The 22,869-nt window shown below is 41.8% G+C and overlaps 1 protein-coding gene across 5 annotated transcripts in view; it reads right to left on the bottom strand.

The window, feature by feature from the left end:
* Crppa (CDP-L-ribitol pyrophosphorylase A) overlaps positions 1–22,554 on the bottom strand; it is a 260,261-nt gene extending 237,707 nt beyond the window's left edge. For 4 of the 5 annotated variants that reach the window (XM_041658392.1, XM_041658390.1, XM_041658391.1 and 1 more), the window contains exons 1-2: positions 21,902–22,554; positions 10,356–10,611 (exon numbers count right to left, since the gene is read on the bottom strand). In XM_041658392.1, coding sequence (XP_041514326.1) covers positions 10,356–10,611; positions 21,902–22,152 — 507 coding nt within the window. In that variant the 5' untranslated portion in view covers positions 22,153–22,554. Of the gene's footprint in view, positions 1–10,355; positions 10,612–21,475; positions 21,597–21,901 lie in introns of those variants that run through there. The other variant, XM_041658393.1, reaches the window with a different exon arrangement.
* Between the last annotated feature and the right edge of the window lie 315 nt (positions 22,555–22,869).

The following is a 22,869-nucleotide window of genomic DNA, read 5'->3' on the forward strand; positions in this document are numbered from 1 at the left end:
ACAGTCCCACCAATATCTCCAGCTATACAAATGTCATTGTCTCCAAAGAAACAGTCTAAGTAACTCATTTTAAACTAGAAACTAGCTGAAAAATTAAGAATAATAAAATATTTCTTCCTATGTAAGAACAGATGTCTATGTAAAACTTAATTTCATAATACTCTGAAATTCCTTAAGGTGGTTTTCTTAACCCAATCAACAAACAAATTATCCAGAGCCATGTAGAAACTCTCATTACTATCAATCACTCATTAGTTTAAGACAATTGGCCCTTTTAAAAAATGTTAGTAATTTTGCTAAAGAGTAAAAAATTGTTAAAGAATAAAAAAATTCGTTGTTATGTTAAAGAATAACAAACTAGTTATTTTCATAACGAACCAAGATAAGCACATATTACAATACTTTGAATTATGTTCTCCCCTACTTTGTGACTGCCATATCAGTGATCCTTATCTAGGGGCCAAGAAGCAAACAGGGAGGAGGCTAAGCACCCCGTAGCACATGAGGCCACTCCTATACCCAAAATTTGTATGAAACAGAAAGTCAGAGTTGAGAACCTATGTGCAACAGACTTAAGTATCGAAAGAAACTAAGAGCCTGTTTGCACGGGCAAAATTCTTGTTTTAAAACACTTGAAACTCAAAATAAATAAGTAAATTAAAAATAAGTAAGTAAGTAAGTAAATAAATAAATAAATAAAAATAAAATGCTTGAAACTCGACCCAATATAGGCAACAAGTACATGAAGCTTTTCTCTATGAGATTAAGACATCAGGTGACCTGTCACGCAGTGGTAAGGACCCAGACAGGAAAATCTCTGACATAAATACAATTTCCATGACTAGACAGAAAAAAAGTGCAGCGAGAGGTCAGTAGCCAAGCTCTGCTCTCACAGAACCTTGGCGGCATCTGGGGAGGTGGAGGGAGAAACACTGCAGTGGAGCAGGGAGGCCCAGTGTCAGGGAAAGAGGGGGAACAAGGGGTTACGTTTTAACACCCAGTGGCTCACACCACCAGTCAGTCAGACCTAGACAATCCTAAACATCCTCTAACTCCCATCTCCACCTCAGTGACTTGGATAGGACTTCACTATCTCTGCTATTGACTATTATAGTAGTTTTCAAAGTAATTGTCTAGTATGCAGCTCTAGACTACCTACCACACCGTGGAAAATCATCTTCCTGACATCTCCATCTGGTGCTATCATTTGGTATTGGAAGGGGACAGGGCAGGAGTCAATGCCTCCACCACTGTTTTCAACTTCAAGGCCATCTCTAGAGAGGATTAAAATATTCTAACACAAATCTAAAGCACAGTCAAAGAAAAAGACAAATTCGAGGAGCTCTGCTGAGCTGGAGGCTGAAAACAAAAGATTTTGAAATCAAGAGAAAGGCCTAAGCATAGGAAATTTGGGAGATCTCAGTGTATTAGCGGAAGCCCCTGTCTGCACACAAATGTGTTGTGCACACAGAAGAAATAGTCCTTTTTCAAAAGGTGAACTGTGGCATGAGAAAAATCAAAAAGTATAAGAACAAAGAATACAAATTTTCAATCTCCAGGGATTAGGGAAAGGCCTTCATTTAAGGGGCATAGTAAATAAGGGCACCATGGAATTCTCTTAGGCATTGAAATTATCCTGTATTTTGTAGTGGTGCTTTCAAGGGTCTGCACACGGTTTGTTGAGAAAATGGGTGGAGATTCCTGCCCTGGCTTGGGCTGCAGCAGACACCAGCAATAAGGACCAGGGCCCTACCTACACTGGTTTTCTTGTAGCAGTTCATGAAGGGCTGGATGGCATCTATTTATACAGTACAAAAACAGTAAATCAGGAGAGCAGAATGCCCAGAGGCCAGCTAAGAGCCTTTGACAATTCTGGTGCCCAGTCAAGATGGCAAATGGTAACACATGAATCTTGATGCTACATGTTGTTCTGATTGCCAACTGCTGGGCACCTAAGAAGGCCTTGGGTTCCTTATAGAGCCCCAGAGACGCAGTCACCCTAACTGCCTTCAGAATAACAATTCCAGGCCAACAACAGGGGATCTCTTCAGCCCTCCTCTCCCAAGATACAAGCCCTTTTCTTTGACCTTCCAAGGACAAAATAGTTTTAGGTAGTGTGAATGAAAAGGGCCCACCTAGGCTTATAGGAAGTGGCACTATTAGAAAGCTAGCCTTGAAGGAGTAGGTGTGATCTTATTGAAAGAAGTGTGTCACAAGGGTGGGCTTTGAGCTTTCAAAGGCTCAAGCCAGGCCCAGAGTCATTCTTAGAACTCACAGCTTCTCGTCCAGCGCCATGACTGCCCACATGCCGTAATGTTTTCCTCCATGACAACAGTGGAGTAAACCTATGAACCTTAAGCCATCCCCAATTAAATGCTCCCCTTTATAAGAATTACCATGGTTATAGCGTCTCTTCACAGCAATAGAACATTGGCTAAGATAATTGTACATTTCTAGAGTCAAAATCAAGTTTTTAACACATACTTCTGCCTTTTTATATTTAGTGGAGCATCCAATACCAAACAAACCAAAAGAAATTATGATCACAACAAAAAAAATGTGAATTTTACTTTAGGTTTTATTAAAAATAAACAATATAGGCTGTAGTAGGAGCTGCGAGCCTCTTCCCAATTAGGTTTCTCAGAGATCAGTAGTAGATTATGAAACAGAAATAAAATAAAGGAGCCCAAAAAAAGATGAGACGATGGTTTGAGAGAAGAGAGAAGGAGAGAGGAAAGAAATTACAGAAAATAGGGTCACAGATATCAAAAGAGCCACTCAAGAAGGGCGAGCTGGCTAACACTGCCAGGTATAAAACTGTTCATTGTGTTAGTTCCAGCTGGTACACTATGGAATACAATTCTCTGAGCACCCACCATGTTAGTGTGGACATCACTGATTGAAGTGAGCAATCCCTGCAAGAATGCTCCTGAATCAGACAACAGTCCCAGGGGATGTTCAGACCATGTACTAGCCACAAATCCAGAATGCCCCCATGTCCTTACACAGGTCTCATAAACCAGCACCCAAATCTCAGGGAAGTGCTACACTTACAATTCCAGTTTAGTCATAAGATCAGACCAACTCCCAAATGAAGAGCCATATTGGATATGGTCTGGAAAAATCTGGAATACAAAGTTTCCATGGATTCAGAACACATGACTTAGTACCTCAGTGTGTTTACAATAATCAGGCAAGTTTTCCCAGCTTCAGGGTCTACAGATTTCCTGCAGCTTCCTGACTGCATACTCATGACTCATTAAATTGATTCCCTGCAATTCAACTTTATCTGGAGCTCCCTCTTCACCTATGCGAAGGGGCAGCACAAAGAATTAATCCTCTAGTTGCATCACAAGCCTTTTCAGTGCCCAACTTCCATCCCAAATTACCTCCTCTCCAATGAGCATCAGGTGTGATCCCAAGACCAGAAATTTAATTTAAAAAAAAAAAAACAACTATTAGTTAGAAAGTCCAAGTCTATAGATTCTTCCAAGAACTTGGAACAAATGTCAGTGAAATACTCTACTATAAAGCATACTATAAAAATAATTTTGTTTCTGAAACAAGAAGTCCCAAGATATTAAAAAGAATAGTTCTAGAAGAAGTCATATTGCTATGCCTTGGGAAATAAGCTGAGATACGGAAGTACAGAGAGCAAATACGTAACTTGATTAGGAAAACTGTAATATATGCAAGTAAGCACAGAAACATCAAATGTTTCTCTAAATGGAGGTTTCCTTCCCGACTGCAAGTTCCCAAATAAACACTCAGAGGCTTAATATTAATTATAATTATTTGTCCAATGGCTCAGGCATACTGCTGACTAGCTCTTACAATTAAATTAACCCATTTTACTAATCCGTGTATTACCAGATGGCTGTGGCTTAACAGTAATGTTCCAGCATCTTATTCCTTTGGCGGCTCATGGCATTTCCCTGACCCCACCTTCTTTCTCTCCATATCTCTAGTTGGATTTCCCACCTGGGTCTATTCTGCCTGACCATTGGTCAAAACAGCTTTATTCCTCAACCAATAAAATCAACACAAATTCACAGCATACAGGAGGAAATGCCACAACATTTTGCACCTAAAATCAAGAAGATGCACGAACAGGTTCCGGGGTTAAGTTTTGAAAACTGCTTGGTTGGCACTGCAGCATTTACAATCCACGTTATGATTATCAATGCTTAGAGCATGCAGTAGCTGGACAGTGCCAGTTCTCCTAATACCCAGCAGCCTGGCTGGCCCTGTACACGAGTGCCGAGCACCTGGTAGACATCATCCTTTAGTATCCTGGCATACTTTCACTCCCTAACATCCCCTTGTAAGAAATACTCATTGCTTTTCACCAACATCTTAACTGTAGAACCATAAGATTACTTCATGTTTGGAAGAGATGAATATTTCTATTTTTGTCAAAATGGCATAAAAATTTCCTTTTAAAACCACTGCAATTGAAAAAACAAACAAAACCAAGTCAGAATTTTACAAAAAGTTTTTTAAAAATATGACTGAGCTTATGACAAAATTTCCTGGGAATAACAAAGAAAATGGCCAGAAACAAAGGAAATAAGATTATAAAAATGTTTTGAGCTAATGGGAATATTTAAATTTAATAGACAACAAAGAATGATAACATCCTGCGCCTGTGCCACTTGGTTAGGACAGGCTGACACAGGCTTACAAAGGACACAGCCCTTATTTAAAAGGTAGAACACCCAAGGAAAGGAAGGCCGCAAGCAAGACTGTCTTGGCTTTAGACCTATACAGCAGGGGCAGCAGCTTCTGAAAAGTCCTCATAATCAGCTTGGCATATGTGGCGGAAGAGTTTGATTTAATGCTACCCAGCATCTACAAAACCGCAAGCCAAGAAACAATGCAACACTGCTTGAAGTTGGTAATGTGCTTGGATCTGCTGGCAGAAAGAACATAAATCCATGCTTCAGAAACGCACCCTCTCCCACGTCCCTGGGATTCTCCCTGATAAAGTCCTGCCAAACAAGATCAGGACTTGTTCCTTGACATCTGTTGCAGCTCAAACTATAAGGCAATGGAGGAAACAAATCACGAGCAAAAGTGAGCAGAAAGAAAAGTTGGAGAGCTCCCAAGAAGCACAATTAGCTGCAATGTATAAATGGTTTAGATATTAAAGAGCAAAATGTAAAATCAAAACCAGAAAGAGGACTAATCACATTTGAAAACGGACTAGAAAGAACTGCAAAGAACTGAAAAATATTAAATGGATTCCTAACCAGGAGATTAGACACAGCTAAAAAGTGAATGAAATAGAAAACAGATCACCTAGGACTTGGCACCCAGAAAGCATGGAAACAGGAAAAAAGCTAGACATGAAGATGGGATAAAAGGACCTAGCATGCAGGAAAAGGAAAATACAGGCAGAGAAGAAATGTGGCAGAGAATAACCAGACAATGTTTTGGAATTTTCTAGAATAAAGATATGAATGCAATTTCATAAAGGACAATAAACCCAAGTAAAAGAGGAAAGCAGCTCATCCAGGCATTTCCTATAACTGAACAAGCATGAGGAATCTATAAACATCTCTTTAAATGCAGTGCACTTCAAGGGACTATCAACAGTGTACTTGTTAGCGTCTTTTTTTTAAATGATGTATCAGTGTGGGTTTGTGGACATGAGTCCAGTCACCTATCAAGCCAGAAGAGGACAGTGGATCTCCTGAAGCCTGAGCTACAGGTGTTGTTAGCCACAAGTCATGAATGTGGTACGAGCTTTATTTCTGCAAGAGTAACAAATACATGCTTTTTTTTTGTTTTGTCTTTTAACTTTTATTCTTCTCTCACACATTACATTCAAACCACAGTTTCCCACTCCCTCCACCCTTCCCAGTCTCTCCTCCCACCTCCTCATTCCCAAACCAACTCCTCCTCCAATTCCCTCACAAAGGAGCAGCCCTCCCAGAATATCCACAGAGCAGGTCCTAACAAGTTACAAAAAGACTGGGCACAAACCCTCATATCAAGGCTGGATAAGGTGACCCACTAAACCATCTCTCCATCTAAATTTATTTTACAGACTTATCAAAAAGAAAGGAAAAAGACAACAGGAAAAAATGACAAAATCTATTTTTTAAAAAAAATGAAAAAATTCACTTAGTATTTTATACTCGAATTAACATTAATAGTAAGAAAGTAAGAATCTTGCCACTGGCCCTATAGAAGCCATCTTTCCCCCATGTGGAACTTGAGAATGTGGCCACACAGAGAGAAACCGCATGCTGGGGACACTCCCAAGAGTCTGTATGCAGCCACACTTATTCCTAGTTGTTGGTGTACCCCATCTCCATTAACAGTTTTTAAATGAAACTGGAATATAGGCAGCGGTGAGTGGGCATGGCTCAGGTCAGTCCTAACAAAGGCAATATTTACCCCCTTTGAACAAATACAACTTCTCTTGTCTCCACCACATTTGCATTTTCTAGATTCCACATCTAAGCTGGCAGGAAGTATTGTTTGTGTGTTACTGGGGTTCCTGGGGCAGTGTTATAGGCAGCTCTTATGGAAACTTTGGCAGGAGTGTATCAGTAAAAAACCTGTTCCTGAGAGTGGACCCGCCCACCTTATCTCAATGAAGCCTTTAAGCTCATCATCATTTTAAAGCTTGCAGATAACCAGAGCAATGCTCAATAAATTTTACCTATAAATACGTAAATATGTTCTGTCTAGTGGGGTCTAAGTGACTCCTCCATGAAGATCCCAGTTTTTCCTGTCTTTTAGTTTATGTAAGAATTGATTTTTATTGAATAGAAGTTTGTGCTTCTCTGAATTTAAATTTAAAGCAACTATAACAACTAGTTAATCATCAATGAACTGAGGAAAGTCCTTAGTACTCAGATCCAGGTAAAACTCATGAACTTTACCATTCATGAAAATCATCCTTTCCTATCCATAAAAACCAACACAATGTATCCAAATGAAACTATACTTCTTTTTTTTTTTCTTATAAGAAAAACATTTAATTGGGGTGGCTCGTTTACAGTTTCAGAGGTTCAGTTTATTATCATTATAGCAGAAAGCATGACAGCAGGCTGAAACTATACTTCTTATGTCCTTTTTCAAAATAAATGCCATAAAGTTTTGGTTTTGAATCATGTTTTTAAATGTAATTAGGAAGGTCCAGATTTCATTAAAAATACAAGTTGTTGATTTTAAGATACATATGTGATTGAATTTAAGAAATACTTTGATTCACAATTTAAGAAAATGACAATTTAATAAGAATTGCCACAAATGTTTGTCAATGAACAATAACACAGCTCTCACCTCAATAGAAATAAGAGAGAATTTATTCTGAAGCCAAACTCAAGTGAATATAGCCTGTGAACACCAATCTAGGTTACTCTAAATTTCACATTCCACTGTGGAAGCAGTCTCGTGAAGTTTTATAGTAACAAAACAGAGAGTGTAATAAATCCAGACACTTTCAAACGCATTGATGGAAACATCACAGAGGTGGTTACAAGATGGGGAGAGCACTATTGACCGTGCACACTCTCTGATGACATCTTAGCTTTGGGGTTGGGGGAAGTTCGCGTTTTGTTAGGTTAACAGATGCTAAACTCTTTATCTGTGAGTCATGGTTCATTACTTCCAGCACAGAGGTGAGTAAGGAATGGGTACTTAGGGAGCGAAAGCTAGCTAGAGATGAGGTCGCCAACCTCTCCACATCACAGCGGTCCTAATCACTCAATCCATTTTTACAGAGAGCTTTTCAAGATTCTCCTTGGCATGTTTAACAAAAAGTTGCTGCCATACATTTTGATAATTTATTTATTTATTAATCACTGTGAAGCAATGGCACTCTCAACATATTAATTAGAGCAAGATAAATATCTTTTGTCACTGAAGACACTACCAAGAGAATTCCCAATACCAAAACAAAACTGAGATCTATCAAGCTGTATTATCTCTGAACCATTTTCCTAAATTGTTCTGTTATTGATAAAAACCTGGGAGTCAGATATTGGGATAAAACCCTGATCAAGAAAGGAGTGGAGGAATGACCAGTGAACCTCTCTCTCCACATTTCCGAGATGGAAAAGGCCACGAATCTTTCCAAGGCCCTCCCACTCTTTCCTGTGCCTCTCTAGCATGCTTTTCTATGGCTAATTCCAATTGAATAGTAACTGACTCCAGCCCCTGATTCAAGGCTAACTCTATTAATGGTCTTGAGCATCAATGCAATCAAATATCTAACAAACATCTCTGTATGTTTTGCAGCAGCTTCCTCAGAGGCAAACCTCCTGCTTCCATTAAACAACTTAGAGGACTCAGGAAGTCTCTGAAACTGAACAGCAACTCTAGGCTTCTCCCTCCCCAAAGTTATAAAAGCAGTAAGGACTGGGGAGCACCCGGAAGAGACAGAACAGTCAGCTGCCTAGAAGACTCTCGGACAAGAGGAACTGCCTACGAAAGGCAGCTTCAGCCAAGCTACATTTGTTGAAGAAAGAGTTTAGCCAAAAGCCTGGAAGAAGAAACCAGCTGAATTGCCCAGAAGAGACTGAGACCAAATCAGAGACCTAGAAAAAGACCCTGTCTCCAACCTGCTGAGCTGCTGCAGGCTGTGCAGTGTTTCCAGCTAGTGTGAGTACCACCCATGCTGCGGCACGCTTTCGGTGATGCAGTCTAAGACTTTCTACACCAGTGTGTCTACCCACTGACATTCTTGTAAATAACACCAATTAAACTCCTTGGCTCATCAAGTTGGACATAGGTAGTACCTTTTCTTTAACCTGTCATTGGTTCCCTATCCGGGGTGAGTCTCCCCAGGAACTGTGTCACACAATGTTTTTTTCTCTGTCTCAAATTTAGAATGGAAACTTAAGTTTGGGATCTGTGCCCATAATTACAGACATTTACCTGGTAAGAACAGGAAAAAGTAAACACGCTCTACAGGTAGCAATAGTCATTATCCCAGCCTGTGTTTATCTAGGTGATACAGCAAGGAAAACAATCTCGTTGTCTTCAAATGCCTTCCTGTACGCAATGCAAAAGTCGTGTGTGGCTATTGACTCTAGAAAATAAGCCATTTCTGAAAGATTCAAGGTACAAAATCAAGTTTTATGGCCTAGGTTTTGTTAATTGTGTATATCTGGACTTCGTCTATATTTCTATGCCTTTTGGAAATATAACTGCTTATGAATTTATCTCATTAAAGTTCCATTTATGGATATATATTTAGAAACTTCATTATATAAAAAAAAAACTGCTGTGGGACAATGGTCGTGTACCTTTATTGATGCTGATAGGTCAGTAGCCAGGCAGGAAGTATAGGTGGGGCCACCAGAACAGCGAATTCTGGGAAGAGGAAAGGCTCAGTCTGCAGTTGTCACCCAGACATAGAGGAAGCAAGATGAGAATGCCTCACTGATAAAAGGTACCAAGCCACGTTGCTAACACAGACAAGAATTATGGGTTAATGTATGATGTGAGAGCTAGTTAATAAGAAAGCATGAACTACTAGGCCAACCAGTTTCTAATTAATCTAGACCTCTGTGTGTTTCTTTGGGACTGAATGGCTGTGGAACCAGGCACAACAGAAAGCTCTGTCAAAAAATGGTGCCAACATAGACAACTACATCCACATAAAACCTGAGAAAGCTTAGGAAGTCATTCTAGACACAAAAGAACAGAATTAAGCATGGCTTCTTTGTAGCAGCATTTTCTCAGGTAGGCTCTATTTGCTAGAGGCAAGCCTGTCTCATTTAAGTGAGGCTTCCTGACCCAGCTTTAGCTGCAAAAGCCTTGCAGTTCTTTTAAGCGGCCCTACCACCAAACACTTAAGTGGGTTTATGAAGAGTTCTGACAGCATGAATATGTTTTATATACTCATTCATCATAAAAAAACAAAGAATTCAGAACAGAATTATAACTAGAAAAATAATGAGCTTTATGTCCTTTTTCACAATTCATGTCCATTACCTCCAATGTCAGGAATAAATAAACCTCAGATTCTCTCATATGTGGCATCTAGCCAGTGGTGTATGTATATACGTAAACAAATACACATGTTGGTACATATAGCATGAAGAGGAAGAGAAAAGCTAACTATGAGGGGATAAGGAAGGAGTAAATGAGTGTAACAGGCATATATTTTAATGGCATCATTAGTGAATCCTCCAAATTGCTCATATTACAACATCATAAAGGATATACCAAAAACAGATCAAGAATCACAGCATACAGTGAGATGACAGCCTTAAAGTAATGTCTTCAGGTCACTGTACCCACTTAGGGACCATTAAACACAGCTCTACCAAAACGCAGCAAAGTAACCACGGCACCATGTTGGCCCCTCATCCATCCTCAGTGTCACTCACCCCATGTTCCTTAGCTGCTGTGACAACTCTCAGGAGAATGTCTTCCTCGACAAAAGGTCTCACGGCATCGTGGATGATCACAACGTCTGGCTGGTCTTCTGCCAGGGCTTTCAGGCCATTAAAAATGGACCTGTGGCGTGTGGCTCCAGCCTCGGCTAGTGAGATGCGCTTATGCCCATACCTCTGGATGATGCTCCTCATTGCTTCCATGTTCTCCGCTGTCACGGCCACAACAATGTCCTTTATCCAGCATACTCTACAAGGAAAGCAAGTGTGCATTTAATATAACTGGACTCTAAGGTTCATAAAGGAAAACTGAACTCCAGTATAAATATTATCAGTCCACATAGGGAGATTATACCCGAAAGCTCAGTTGTCATACATTTTGGTTAAGTCTAGGAGTCACTAAGCATTTCACACTATCAATTGAGGTGATTTTTTTCACACTGTGTATCTTACATGGCATGGTACATAAAGTATGCTATACTACACAAGACATACATTAGATTATTTTTCACTTCAATTAAATTTGAACAAATGGTGTATCTGTAAATTGTCTGAGAAAACACACAAAAGAATATGCTTTAAAATGCATATTTTCCTTATTATTTTCTCCCACAGTGGAAGAACTCAATACTACCAAGTTCTGTCGGCCGACTATCTCAAGATGCTCCATGAGCTGCAACCAACCACTCAACTATGAAAACTAAAAACTGGACCTCACACCGCCCGCACCCAGACTAATCACGGTCCACGCTGCCTGGCTCTGGCTCTGGAATCAGCAAGTTTCACAAGCTTATGGATACTAGTGCTAGCCAGCAAATGACACTGGGGACCTGCATGTCCAATGCCCCAAACCGGGACAAAGGCCTCTGACCCACAGAATCACTTAAATTTTCTAATATTTTATATACCAACAACAAAAAAAGCCATTGAAACTAAGAGAAATTAGAGCTATAAGCCAATGAAATTCTATACATTCATGCTACAATAGTTAAGTCCTGAAAATGTATCAAATATCAAATCACAGATAACAAGAAAAGCACTTAACATGCATTTTGCACTTCTCTTTTTGAACTTGTATGATAGTTGTGTAATACTGGTACTCCGTCTCTGACAGAGGCATTATTCAGAAGACATTTATATGATAATTAATATGATATACTTCTATAATTTATGTAACAGATTCATATAATGACTTTACTATCTTTCATAGTATAGAACTATAGTATACCTCTATATTTCTATTTCATTCAAAATTAATAAAGACAGAAAAATACCACTTTTTTCATTGACAATTCAATATGACTTTGTTGTTTTGGGAGATTTGTTTTTTCTTTTGTTTTGTTTCGTGTTTTGTTGTGTGTGGTTTTTATTTGTTTTGTTTTATTTAATTCATCTTCTAGAGTATAGGTCCCATGGCAACACTTATCAGTCTTGCTTTTAAAAAAAACTCTTATCAAAGTGTTTATTGAACAAATAAACTACCCCCATACTGTAATATCTTCCAATACTTATGGGCTGGTTTCCTTGATTTTTCACTTAGATCTTAAGTAAAAGCTACTCTATTACTTTCATATTTTGTCAGACATCTCAGAATGACTTAACTGATGAAAATGATGCAGCAGCATGGAATCCCCAAGAGCGATCTGCAGTCCTTACACGGGATAAGGACTCCAGAACGAGATCACCTACAAACTGTTCCTTGGTTTGTTTGGCCCATCCCCCACACCAGTCTCATTCTTCACAACTCTAGAACCTGCTATCGTAGGAGTGTGAAATCACCCTGTTCACAAAGACTACAGCAAATCCAAGTTACCACTCTTCAGTGTCTCCTCACTGTGGAGTTCTGAAAGGGTCTGGCTCAGGGCTCAGCTCCCACAGCTGTGATCCATTGTTCTTTCCTGTAATCGCCGATGTCCAGTACTTAATGCGATTCTTAATGTTTCCTCATCTTATCCCAACACAATCTATTCTTGCTGCTTCTGGATGATCCCTCTCACGTTCAAACCCTGGGGCCATGTTGCTGGCTCTTGTCCAGGCCTTTGTAGACCTTACTGCCTCCTCCCAGTCCCAAAACACACAGGTGTCCCCTCTGCCATAACCCTTTTACTTTCTGCCTAGCTACTTCCTGAATGGAAAGTAGTGGGTAAGGGTCCAAAGTGCCCCCACTGGCTTACAGATTTGAACATTTGGCACCCAGCTGATAGTGCTATTTCAAGATAGCGTGGGACCTTAGGGCAAGAAGCATGGCTAGTAATAGCAGGTCACCACACCTTTGAAGGTTAAAACCAAGTCAGCATCCAGGCTACATTCTCTGCTTCCAGGTTAACCCTGCTGACTCATTTCCACTGCCTTCCCCACTGTAACAGGCTGCATCCCCTGCAAATGTAAGCTTTCCCTCTCTTAAGATGATCCTCTCACAGTGAAGGGAAAAACAATTTAGAGGGAACACATCCTCCTACAGGCATGCCTCTGTGTTGCTCCTGTTTCTCCGTATTGCTTTCCTCGCTCTCTTATCCTACTAACCCAAATCTTAGCTCCCCTTGCTCTACAGCTGCAAACACAATACAGTCCAGGAAACCTCCTTTGACTACAAAGCTGGGTACAGCCTCCTTACCTTCCACTTCTGAAAGACTCATCCACAAAGATTATTGAGACCATGATGCTGCGGTCAGGATTGTTCTATCTTCCTCAATAGGCTGCCGGTTCTCAGAAAGACTGCAACCCAGAACTTAGCACGTATTTTACTTTCAATAATATTAGTTATAGAAACAGCTAAAAATGTGTAATCTTTGTTAGCGTCTGTGGACTGTGATGAGAATTTTACATACACTATCTCAATACTCAGCTCTTTGGGGAAAAAATGCTACAGTCTCTATTTTACTCTTGAAGACACAAAAACAATGACCTGCCCATAACCACACCAAGAGAAAATGAAGGGACTGGGCTAAACCCAATCTGACTTTGGAGTTTACCCCAATAACCTTTATGCCCAGCTTTAAAATGTTTTAAACCACTGTTTTTCGAAGTGTACATTTCATGGGACCTTCCTATTAAGTTAAACATAGTATTGTTGATTAGGTCAAATAAAAATAAGAATATAATGTATAGCATGAAATAAAGAAAAGTCCCTGAAAAAAAGTGATAATTTAGAAAACATTACTCAAAACCACTCAAAAGGTAGTAAGCTTACTATGATATTTTGTTCAACAACCCAGGATAAACCCAGAACCTGGCAAGCTTTTGTAAGAACTGTTTGTATTTCAAAGGATTTATTCACATTCTTTTCAAGACACAGAATTAATTTTTAATTCTGTAAAACACTTTTAATAAGGTAAAATCATGAGACTGTAAAAGACCTTAAGTACCTCACACAGTGCATGCTGAGTAAATACTTAATGAATAGAAGCATCTGGTCTACCTCTGAGTTGAAAACAAGTCCACACCAAACCCCGGCAGCCTGATTCTATCAAATCCAAATGATTATTTCCTTCCTAGCACATTCCATAACAGATATAAACCTAGCCCCGGGCTCCATAACACCTACAGACATTTTGAGGAGGAAATATAATATCTCAGAAGTTATTTTCCCCTGGAATGACAAATGTTACAAGCATACTCTGCTCAGATGGTTTAATAAAAACCAGTTGAAAACAGAACAGGTACACAAATTCTTATTTAAAAACCCAGGGGAAATCAAGCCCCTTTAACACCTACCTCTAAAACACTCATCCAGGATGCTGAAATCGAGCCTTAAAGGGACAATGGCAGCTGCTGCTCTCCAACATGCTCGCCCTGATGGAAACTTAACTCTGGATTGCATTGTAGCCACTGTTTACAGATTCCCACTTTTCCATGCCCATATTGAAGATTTAGGATAAAATACTGAGTTAGTGAGGCAGACTGGCTGCTAATCCCTTATCAACAGAAAGTCCTCTAGCTCTGTGAGCCTTGGAACCACTGGTTTTGGCCAGGCTTTGAAGGAGTCTCAACCAAATAAACAAACTGAAAAAATTAAAACCACATGATCATCTCATTAGATGCTGAAAAACTCTTCAACAAAATACAACATCCCTTCATTATAAAGGTCTTGGAGAGAGCAGGGATACAAAGAACATACCAAAGCATAATAAAGGCAATATACAGCAAGTCAACAGTCAACATCAAACTAAATGGAGAGAAACTCACAGTGATCCCACTGAAATCAGGAACAACACAAGGTTGTCCACTCACTCCATATCTATTCAATATAGTTCCTGAGTTCCTAGCTAGAGCAACAAGACAACAAAAGGAGATCAAGGGGCTACAAATCAGAAAAGAAGAAGTCAAACTCTTACTATTTGCTGATGATATGATAGTTTACATAAGCAACCCTAAAGATTCTACCAAGGAACTTCTACAACTCATAAACACTTTCAGTAATGTAGCAGGATACAAGATTAACTCAAAAGAATCAGGAGCCCTCCTGTACACAGATGATAAATGGGCTGAGAAAGAAATCAGAGAAACATCACCCTTCACAATAGCCACAAAATATCTGAGTAACTCTAACCAAACAAGTGGAAGGCTTGTATGACAAAAACTTTAAATCTTTGAAGAAAGAAATTGAAGAAGACACAAGAAAATGGAAAGATCGCCAATGTTCTTGGGTAGGTAGAATTAACATAGTAAAAATGCCAGTCTTACCAAAAGCAATCTACAGATTCAGTGCAAAGCCCATCAAAAATCCCAGCAAAATTCTTCACAGACCTCAAAAGAACAGTACTCAACTTCATATGGAAAAGCAAAAAAACCAGAATAGCCAAAACAATCCTGTGCAATAAAAGAACTTCTCGAAGCATCACAATCGCTGACTTCAAATTCTACTACAGAGATACAGTACTGAAAACAGCCTGGTATTGGCATAAGAACAGACAGGAGGACCAATGTGATGGAGGAAGGTCATTGGTTAAATAAAAAGAAACTGCTTGGCCCTCATTGGTTAGAAGATATGTGGGAGGAGTAAACAGAACAGAATGCTGGGAGGAAGAGGAAGTGAGCTCAGACTCAACAGCTCTCCTCTCGGGGGCAGATGCCTCAGAGAGACGCCATGCCCCGCTCCCGGGATGAAGCTCTGACCCAGGATGGACATAGGCTAGAATCTTCCAGGTAAGTGCACCTTGGGGTGCTACACACAGATGATTAGAAATGGGCTAAATTAATATGTGAGAATTAGCCTAGAAGAGAATGGGCCAAGCAGTGTTTAAATGAATACAGGGGGCTGGAAAGATGGCTCAGTGGTTAGGAGCACTGGCTGCTCTTCCAGAGGTCCTGAGTTCAATCCCCAGCAACCACATGGTGGCTCAAGACCATCTGTAATGAGATCTGGCGCCCAACGTGGGGCTCGAACCCACAACCCTGAGATTAAGAGTCTCATGCTCTACCGACTGAGCGCCAGGTTGGGCACCATTTGTAGTAATAAGAGCGGCGGGGCTGCGTCCCCAGCACCCCGGCTGCCTGGCTAGCTTATGCCCGAAATAACAACACACAAACTGTATTCATTTAATCACTGCTTGGCCCATTTCTATCTAGCCTCTTCTCGGCTAACTCTCGCACATGGACTAGCCCATTTCTTATCATCTGTGTAGCACCGGTCTTACCGGGAAGATTCTAGCCTATGTCCATCCTGGGTCGGAGCTTCCTTGTGTGCATCTTCCCGGGAGCGGGGAGCATGGCGTCTCTCTGAGGCGTCTGCCCCTGAGAGGAGAGCTGTTGAGTCTGAGCTCACTTCCTCTTCCTCCCAGCATTCTGTTCTGTTTACTCCTCCCACCTATCTTCTAACCAATGAGGGCCAAGCAGTTTCTTTTTATTTAACCAATGACCTTCCTCCATCACCAATGGAACTTAATTGACGACATGGATGTTAATCTAAACACTTTCAAACACCTGATTTTTGACAAAGAAGCAAAAAATATCAAATGGGAAAAAGAAAGCATATTTAACAAATGATGCAGACATAACTGGATGTCAACATGTAGAAGAATGAAAACAGACCCATATCTATTACCATGCACAAAATTCAAGTCCAAAAGGATCAAAGACCTCAACATAAAGCCAGCCACACTGAACCTCATAGAAGAGAAAGTGGGAAGTACACTTGAATGCATTGGCACAGGAGAACACGTCCTAAATACAATCCCAGTAGCACAGATACTAAGGGAAACAATTGATAAATGGGACCTCCTGAAACTGAGAAGCTTTGGTAAAGCAAAGGTCACAGTCAACAAGACAAAACAGTAGCCTACAGAATGGGAAAAGATCTTCACCAACTCCACATTGGAGAGACGGCTGACCTCCAAAATATACAAAGAACTCAAGAAAATGGTCATCAGAAAAACAAATAATCCAATAAGAAAAAGAAAAAAAAAACCATGGAGTACAGACCTAAACAGAGAGCTCTCAACAGAGGAATCTAAAATGGCTGAAAGACACTTAAGGAAATGCTCAACATCCTTAGTCATCAGAGAAATGCAAATCAAAACAATTCTGAAATTCCATCTTATACCTGTAAGAATGGCCAAGATCAAAAACACTGATGACAACTTATGCTAGAGAGGTTGTGGGGTAAAGGGAACACTTCTGCATTGCTGGTGGGAATGCAAGCTGGTCCAACCACCTTTGGATGTCAGTGTGGCAATTTCTAAGAAAATTAGGAAACAACCTTCCTCAAGACATAGTAATACCACTTTGGGGTATATATCTAAAGGATACTCCACTGTGCCACAAGGACATATGCTCAACTATGTCCATAGCAGCATTGTTTGTAAAGCCAGAACCTGGAAACAACCTAAATGCCCCTCGACCAAAGAATGGATAAGGAAAATGTGGTATACTTACACAATGGAGTACTACACAGCAGAAAAAAACAACATCTTGAAATTTGCAGGCAAAAAGATGAAGCTAGAAAACATCATTTTGAGTGAGGTAACCCAGACCCAAAAAGACAATTATCATATGTACTCATTCATAAGTGGTTTTTAAACATAAAGAAAGCCCACCTACAAATCACAATCCCAGAGAACTTAGACAACAATGAGGACATTGAGACAGACATACATGGGAAGTAGAAAAAGACAAGATCTCCTGAGTAAATTGGGAGCATGGGGACCTTAGGAAAGGGTTGAACGGGAGGGTAGAGGCAGGGAGGGGAGCAGAGAAAAATGTAGAGTTCAGTAATACTCAATAAAAAAAAAAAAAAGGAGTCTCCAAGGCAAGACAATGCAGACCTCTAATTGAATACAAAATACAAATACAACAGCTTTACTACTTTCCTTCACTTGGACATGACCTTAGTAAACCAAATTGCTCTACTTTACCATTCAACTAAAAGTATGGTAAGCACCTTTCTCTTTCTGAATCACTAATCACTGGGATCAATACCACCTCCTAAACATTTCTCACATCCTGTCTCTGGCATTCTTATGATCTCGATTTAACTTGAATGACCAATATTGCTCATTTAGAGAAACACTCGTGGAATTCTCATCTGTTCTGCTCAGCAGAATTTGCAATGGACTAAAGCAATATTATAGACCAGGACAACTGTGTGTGTGGTTGAGATCCACGGCCAAATGACGACATTTTGATAAGCATGAACCACATCGAGGAACAAGTTCTCTTAAGCAGGGACTTCCACCTAAGAGGGCTGAAGAAATCACAAAAGCTTTAGGGCAAGTGAGGTCAAAGCAGACCTAATGGGGCTGCCCAGCCCCACTCATCAAGAAAAGCATGGCTTAGATTCACGTGTCTGTTCCTGTGTAGTCAAAATCTTGTATTCCATACTAACCAACACTTCTAAAATCTCGAAAAAGAAATCAGATTACTGGTAAGAAGTTTTATTTCCATGGCCACCGTAGTCACCAACCCCACATTTCATATCTTAACAATAACAATAATAAAAAACAAACCTTGACCCTTCTGTGACCCAGCCAGCTGCAGGTTTTTCCCAGCTGACTCCAGCCCCTGCCAAGATTAAACAGGTATTGATAAAGCTGTCACACAGTGGAGTAAAAGAAACCGGCTCCAGCCCTGAGCTAAAGTTCATTAAACTGTCAACTCCACATTGTAACCCCTCAAACAAAGAGTCCATAAGGTGAGCATCACCTGCCTCTCCTTTCCCAGAATGAGCAGCAGCAGAGTCTTCTCCTCAGATGCCACACTATGCTGTCTACTGGTGTAGGAGATTCTGAAGAGGCTCCTTATGGAGTTTGCTAGCCATTTGGGCAAAAAACTGCTCTTGCCTGGACTGCTAAACTGGACATGCAAGATCCACAAAAAAAAAAAAAAAAAAAAAAAAAAAAAATGACTGCTAAACCTGCCTAAAGGTAAGATGATTCTTCAGGGTTCCTGCTTCATAAAAGAGTTTGCGAGACATTCTGCAGTACACAAAAAAAGTGATTGACAAACTGCCAATATAGGCAGAACTGTCTTTAAAATTTCCTTCTTCATAAAAAAGTCTGCTGGAGACTATGGGCCAATAGGCTAACAATGTATGCCCCAACGGTACAAAAAACTTTGGGTGACTATCCAAGTAGCAAGATGTCTCTGTCAATTTTGGAGTTTTAAAAGTTGCTTACAATGTACTTCCTGTTTACTCAAGTAATATTATATCCTTCTAGAGTCTTTAATGGAGTTAAAAATAGATAAATAGTTATAGTTCTCCTTAGTTACGATAAAAGATAAACATAATTATTATAACTGCAATTCTTATTTGATACCTGTTTTGTTATATGTAATTTTACTATGTTAAAGTTAAAGCCTTCCTTTTTTTGTTTAAACAGAAAAGGGGAAATGGTGTAGGAGGTTCTTCTGTTCGTATGTTGCTTCCATTGGTTAATGAACAAAGAAACTGCTTTGGGCCTGATAGGGCAGAACTTAGGTAGGCAGAGAAGACAGAACTGAATTCTGGGAGGAAGAAAGCAGAGTCAGAGAGACACCACGGATCTTCTGCCTGAGATGGATGCTGGTTAGAATCTTGCCCGTAGCCATAGTCACGAGGCGATACACAGATTAATAGAAATGGCCTAAATTAAGATGTAAGAATTAGCCAATAAGAAGTTAGAGCTAATGGCTAAGCAGTGTTTTAATGAATACAGTTTTTGTGTGGTTATTTTGGGTGTAAGCTAGCCGGGTGGCTGGGACAAACAAAGGGCCCCTCTCCATAAAGCAGTCTACTGCTTCCTTCTGCACAATCCCAACCAGCCCCAATGCAAATGGAGCTGCTCCATTGTGGGAACTGCTCTACTGTCCCTTCTGTGGGCCCCTGACGGTGAGGGACAAAACCATTTCAAGCTCAGATCCAGGAAGAACATTTTTCTAAACAGTAAAATTGGGATACGTGTGTTAATGAACTGAGCCAAGCCTCCTATCAGAACTTCACAGCCCTGAAATAATATTTTTGTCACGTGGCTTCTTGAAACAAAATTTCTTCACAGATACTCTTGTCACAAAGCAATGATCACATGAGGGACTAAGATTCCCAATCTCATGTCCTTGTTAATCAAATGAAAAATTAATCAAAGTTCCGTGAGCAACCTGTTATAATTTATCCCAATTTCCCGAGGAGACTATTCAGATTTCAGACTGTTGTTATCAAGTAAGGAAAATGGAAAACAAGTGTTCTTTCACCATATTTTCCACAATATTTTATATTATTTGTATTTTATATTATATTTCATAATGTTTTGCAAACATTATTGTACATTAAAAGATTTAATTGTTAGTGTTCACTTCTCTCAGGCTACCATGGTACATGCAAAAAAGCAAATTAATACAAAGCACTTCGCATGTAAAGAGATGGTAAATGAAAAAAAAATCTACTACTCCCTCCATATAACTACCAAGCAAGGATCCTCTGGCAGTGGGCACTGCAGGCGATCCATTGCAAACCATTCCATAATGCTGACAATGTGAGCCATCCCATGCCCAGCATGGATGCTATGTCCATTGTGAGCCATCCCATGCCCAGCATGGATGCTATGTCCATTGTGAGCCATCCCAGGGCCAGCATGAATGCTATGTCCATTGTGAGCCATCCCAGGGCCAGCATGAATGCTATGTCCATTGAGAGCCATCCCATGCCCAGCATGGATGCTATGTCCATTGTGAGCCATCCCATGCCCAGTATGGATGCTGCATCCATAACAAACCATCTCATGGCCAGCATGGATGCTATGTCCATTGTGAGCCATCCCAGAGCCAGCATGGATGCTATGTCCATTGTGAGCCATGCCAGGGCCAGCATGAATGCTATGTCCTTTGTGAGCCATCCCAAGGCCAGCATGAATGCTATGTCCATTGTGAGCCATCCCAAGGCCAGCATGAATGCTATGTCCATTGAGAGCCATCCCAGGGCCAGCATGAATGCTGCATCCATTGCAAACCATCCCATGGCCAGCATGGATGCTGCATCCTTTGAGAGCCATGCCATGCCCAGTATGGATGCTGCATCCATAACAAACCATCTCATGGCCAGCATGGATGCTATGTCCATTGAGAGCCATCCCATGGCCAGCATAGATGCTGCATCCATTGAGAGCCATTCCATTGCTAGCATGAATGCTACTTCCATTGTGAGCCATCCCATGGAGGGCATGGATGTGGTACTAGAACCCTGTAGGTGTGTGGTATTGACAGGATGGCTGAATGAAGCAACCTCCATACTATAAGAGGAATAAAAGCCACAGGCAGCGGTGGTAACTGGAATCATTTCCAGGTCTGACTGAATTTCCGATGTAACCACCGGCCTGATTACATTAATCAAGGATGATTGCGGCTCCTTACACTTCCATTTGCTAAATGCCAATAATCAGAAAGTAAAATAATCGTACGAGCTTTCTGAAGTGTGATGGGGACGGGAGAGGGGGTTGCTCCTCAGTAGAAAACTCCAAGGACAGCGGTTTCTATCGAAGCCCTCTAGCTTGAAATGTAACCCGTCACTTAGGCTCCTATCTGACTTCAGGAGTAAAGACCTAGCAGAAATGGAGGCCTCTGTACTGGTGTCGACTCCTACCCTCCCAGTCTCACCTTAGCCCCATCACAGAACCACACAAGTAACGCATCCCTTCTTCCCATCTCACCAGGTCCTCGGGCCTTTCAGACACTGCTCACTGTTTCTGGAACTAATAACGTCCTTCTCTTTTCTAGGGCCTCAACCCCACCCTCCTGCTATTGAAAGGCTGGCATTAACCCTGCTCTTCTCTCTACTGCCCGGTATTTGGCCAGGTCCATCTCCCAGGTAAAAAAATAAAAATAAAAAATCACCCAGAGGAAAAACCGTGCCTGCTCAGGAAACCGGAGGCGCGCCTGGGCCACTCAGGCGCACGCATGCGCGGTGGCTGTGCGCGCCGGGATCTCCTAGACCGCCGTCCCTGCGGCCCCCGGACCAGCGTAGGAACCGAAAGTCCCTGGGCCCCTGCGCCCCGCTCGCCCCCGAGCCGAGCCGTGCGCTCGCCCCACGCTGCCTGCTGGGTGGGCTCTGGGGAGCGGGTGCCAGCGCCAGTTACCTCTCCAGGGCCTGCAGGGTGTAGCTGATGAGCGGCCTCTCCAGCACGCGGCAGAACTGCTTCGGGGTGCGGACGCCCATCCTCTCCCCGCAGCCTCCGGCCGGCAGCACGGCGGCCACGGTTCCAGGGCGACTCCCGGGCTCGGCCCCGGCGCCAGACGGCAAGGACGCTGGAAACGCTGAGCCCGCTCCGGGCGAGCCGCTCACGCAAATCCCCGGCTCGGCGGGCCTGCTGCACGGCCCGGGCTCCATGACACGAGCAGAGAGCGCTGGAGCCCACGGTGCAGGCGGGAACCGGGAGCGGGCGCCAACACCAGCCCGGGCCGTGATCGCGGGTCGGGGTGGGAGAGGAGAGGTGTCCAGAGGACCGGGAAAGTGGCCCCAAGGGCTGATCCCAGCGGGAGTGGCCGAGCTGTCCTCCCGCCCGGGCCCAGCGCCCCAAGCAATGCTTTCTCTTCCTGCTCGTCCCTCTCTTCCTCCAGGCAGGCCCAGCTGAGGCTGCGGTGGCAGTCCTTACACAGTTTAGGGTCACACACACGCAGCTGTGCACGACACAGTCACGGTCCCCATTCTTGATAAGTGGGAAATATTGGTATTCATGTTACAGTGCAAGACCCAGAAGCATGCACCTCGGTTATATGAATTTCGCAGATGCAGAATGATTCTACCAATGCAGTCAGGTGAATAGGATAGGAAAAGTCTAGAATACAGACTGCAAGGTTGACTCCCAGACCTGCCTGCACGTTGGAACCACCAAGTAGAGTGTCCCTGAACTGTGTTCCACGCTCAAAACTGGGGGTCTGATGGGTCTACTGGGCAGCCAGGGCTGCAGAAGGTTTTTAGTGTTGCACAGGTGATCCTGTTGAGCAAGTGCGTTTGTTGTGACCAGGGGATGACAGCAATCACAATAATTGCTGAACAATGAACACACATCCCACGCTAACAGATAAAACCCTAGTGGCCGCATTC

Source organism: Microtus oregoni, unplaced genomic scaffold (genome assembly GCF_018167655.1).
Source record: "Microtus oregoni isolate MIOR12 unplaced genomic scaffold, Mior012 000009F_ref0000495, whole genome shotgun sequence".
Classification (NCBI taxonomy): Eukaryota; Metazoa; Chordata; class Mammalia; order Rodentia; family Cricetidae; genus Microtus; species Microtus oregoni.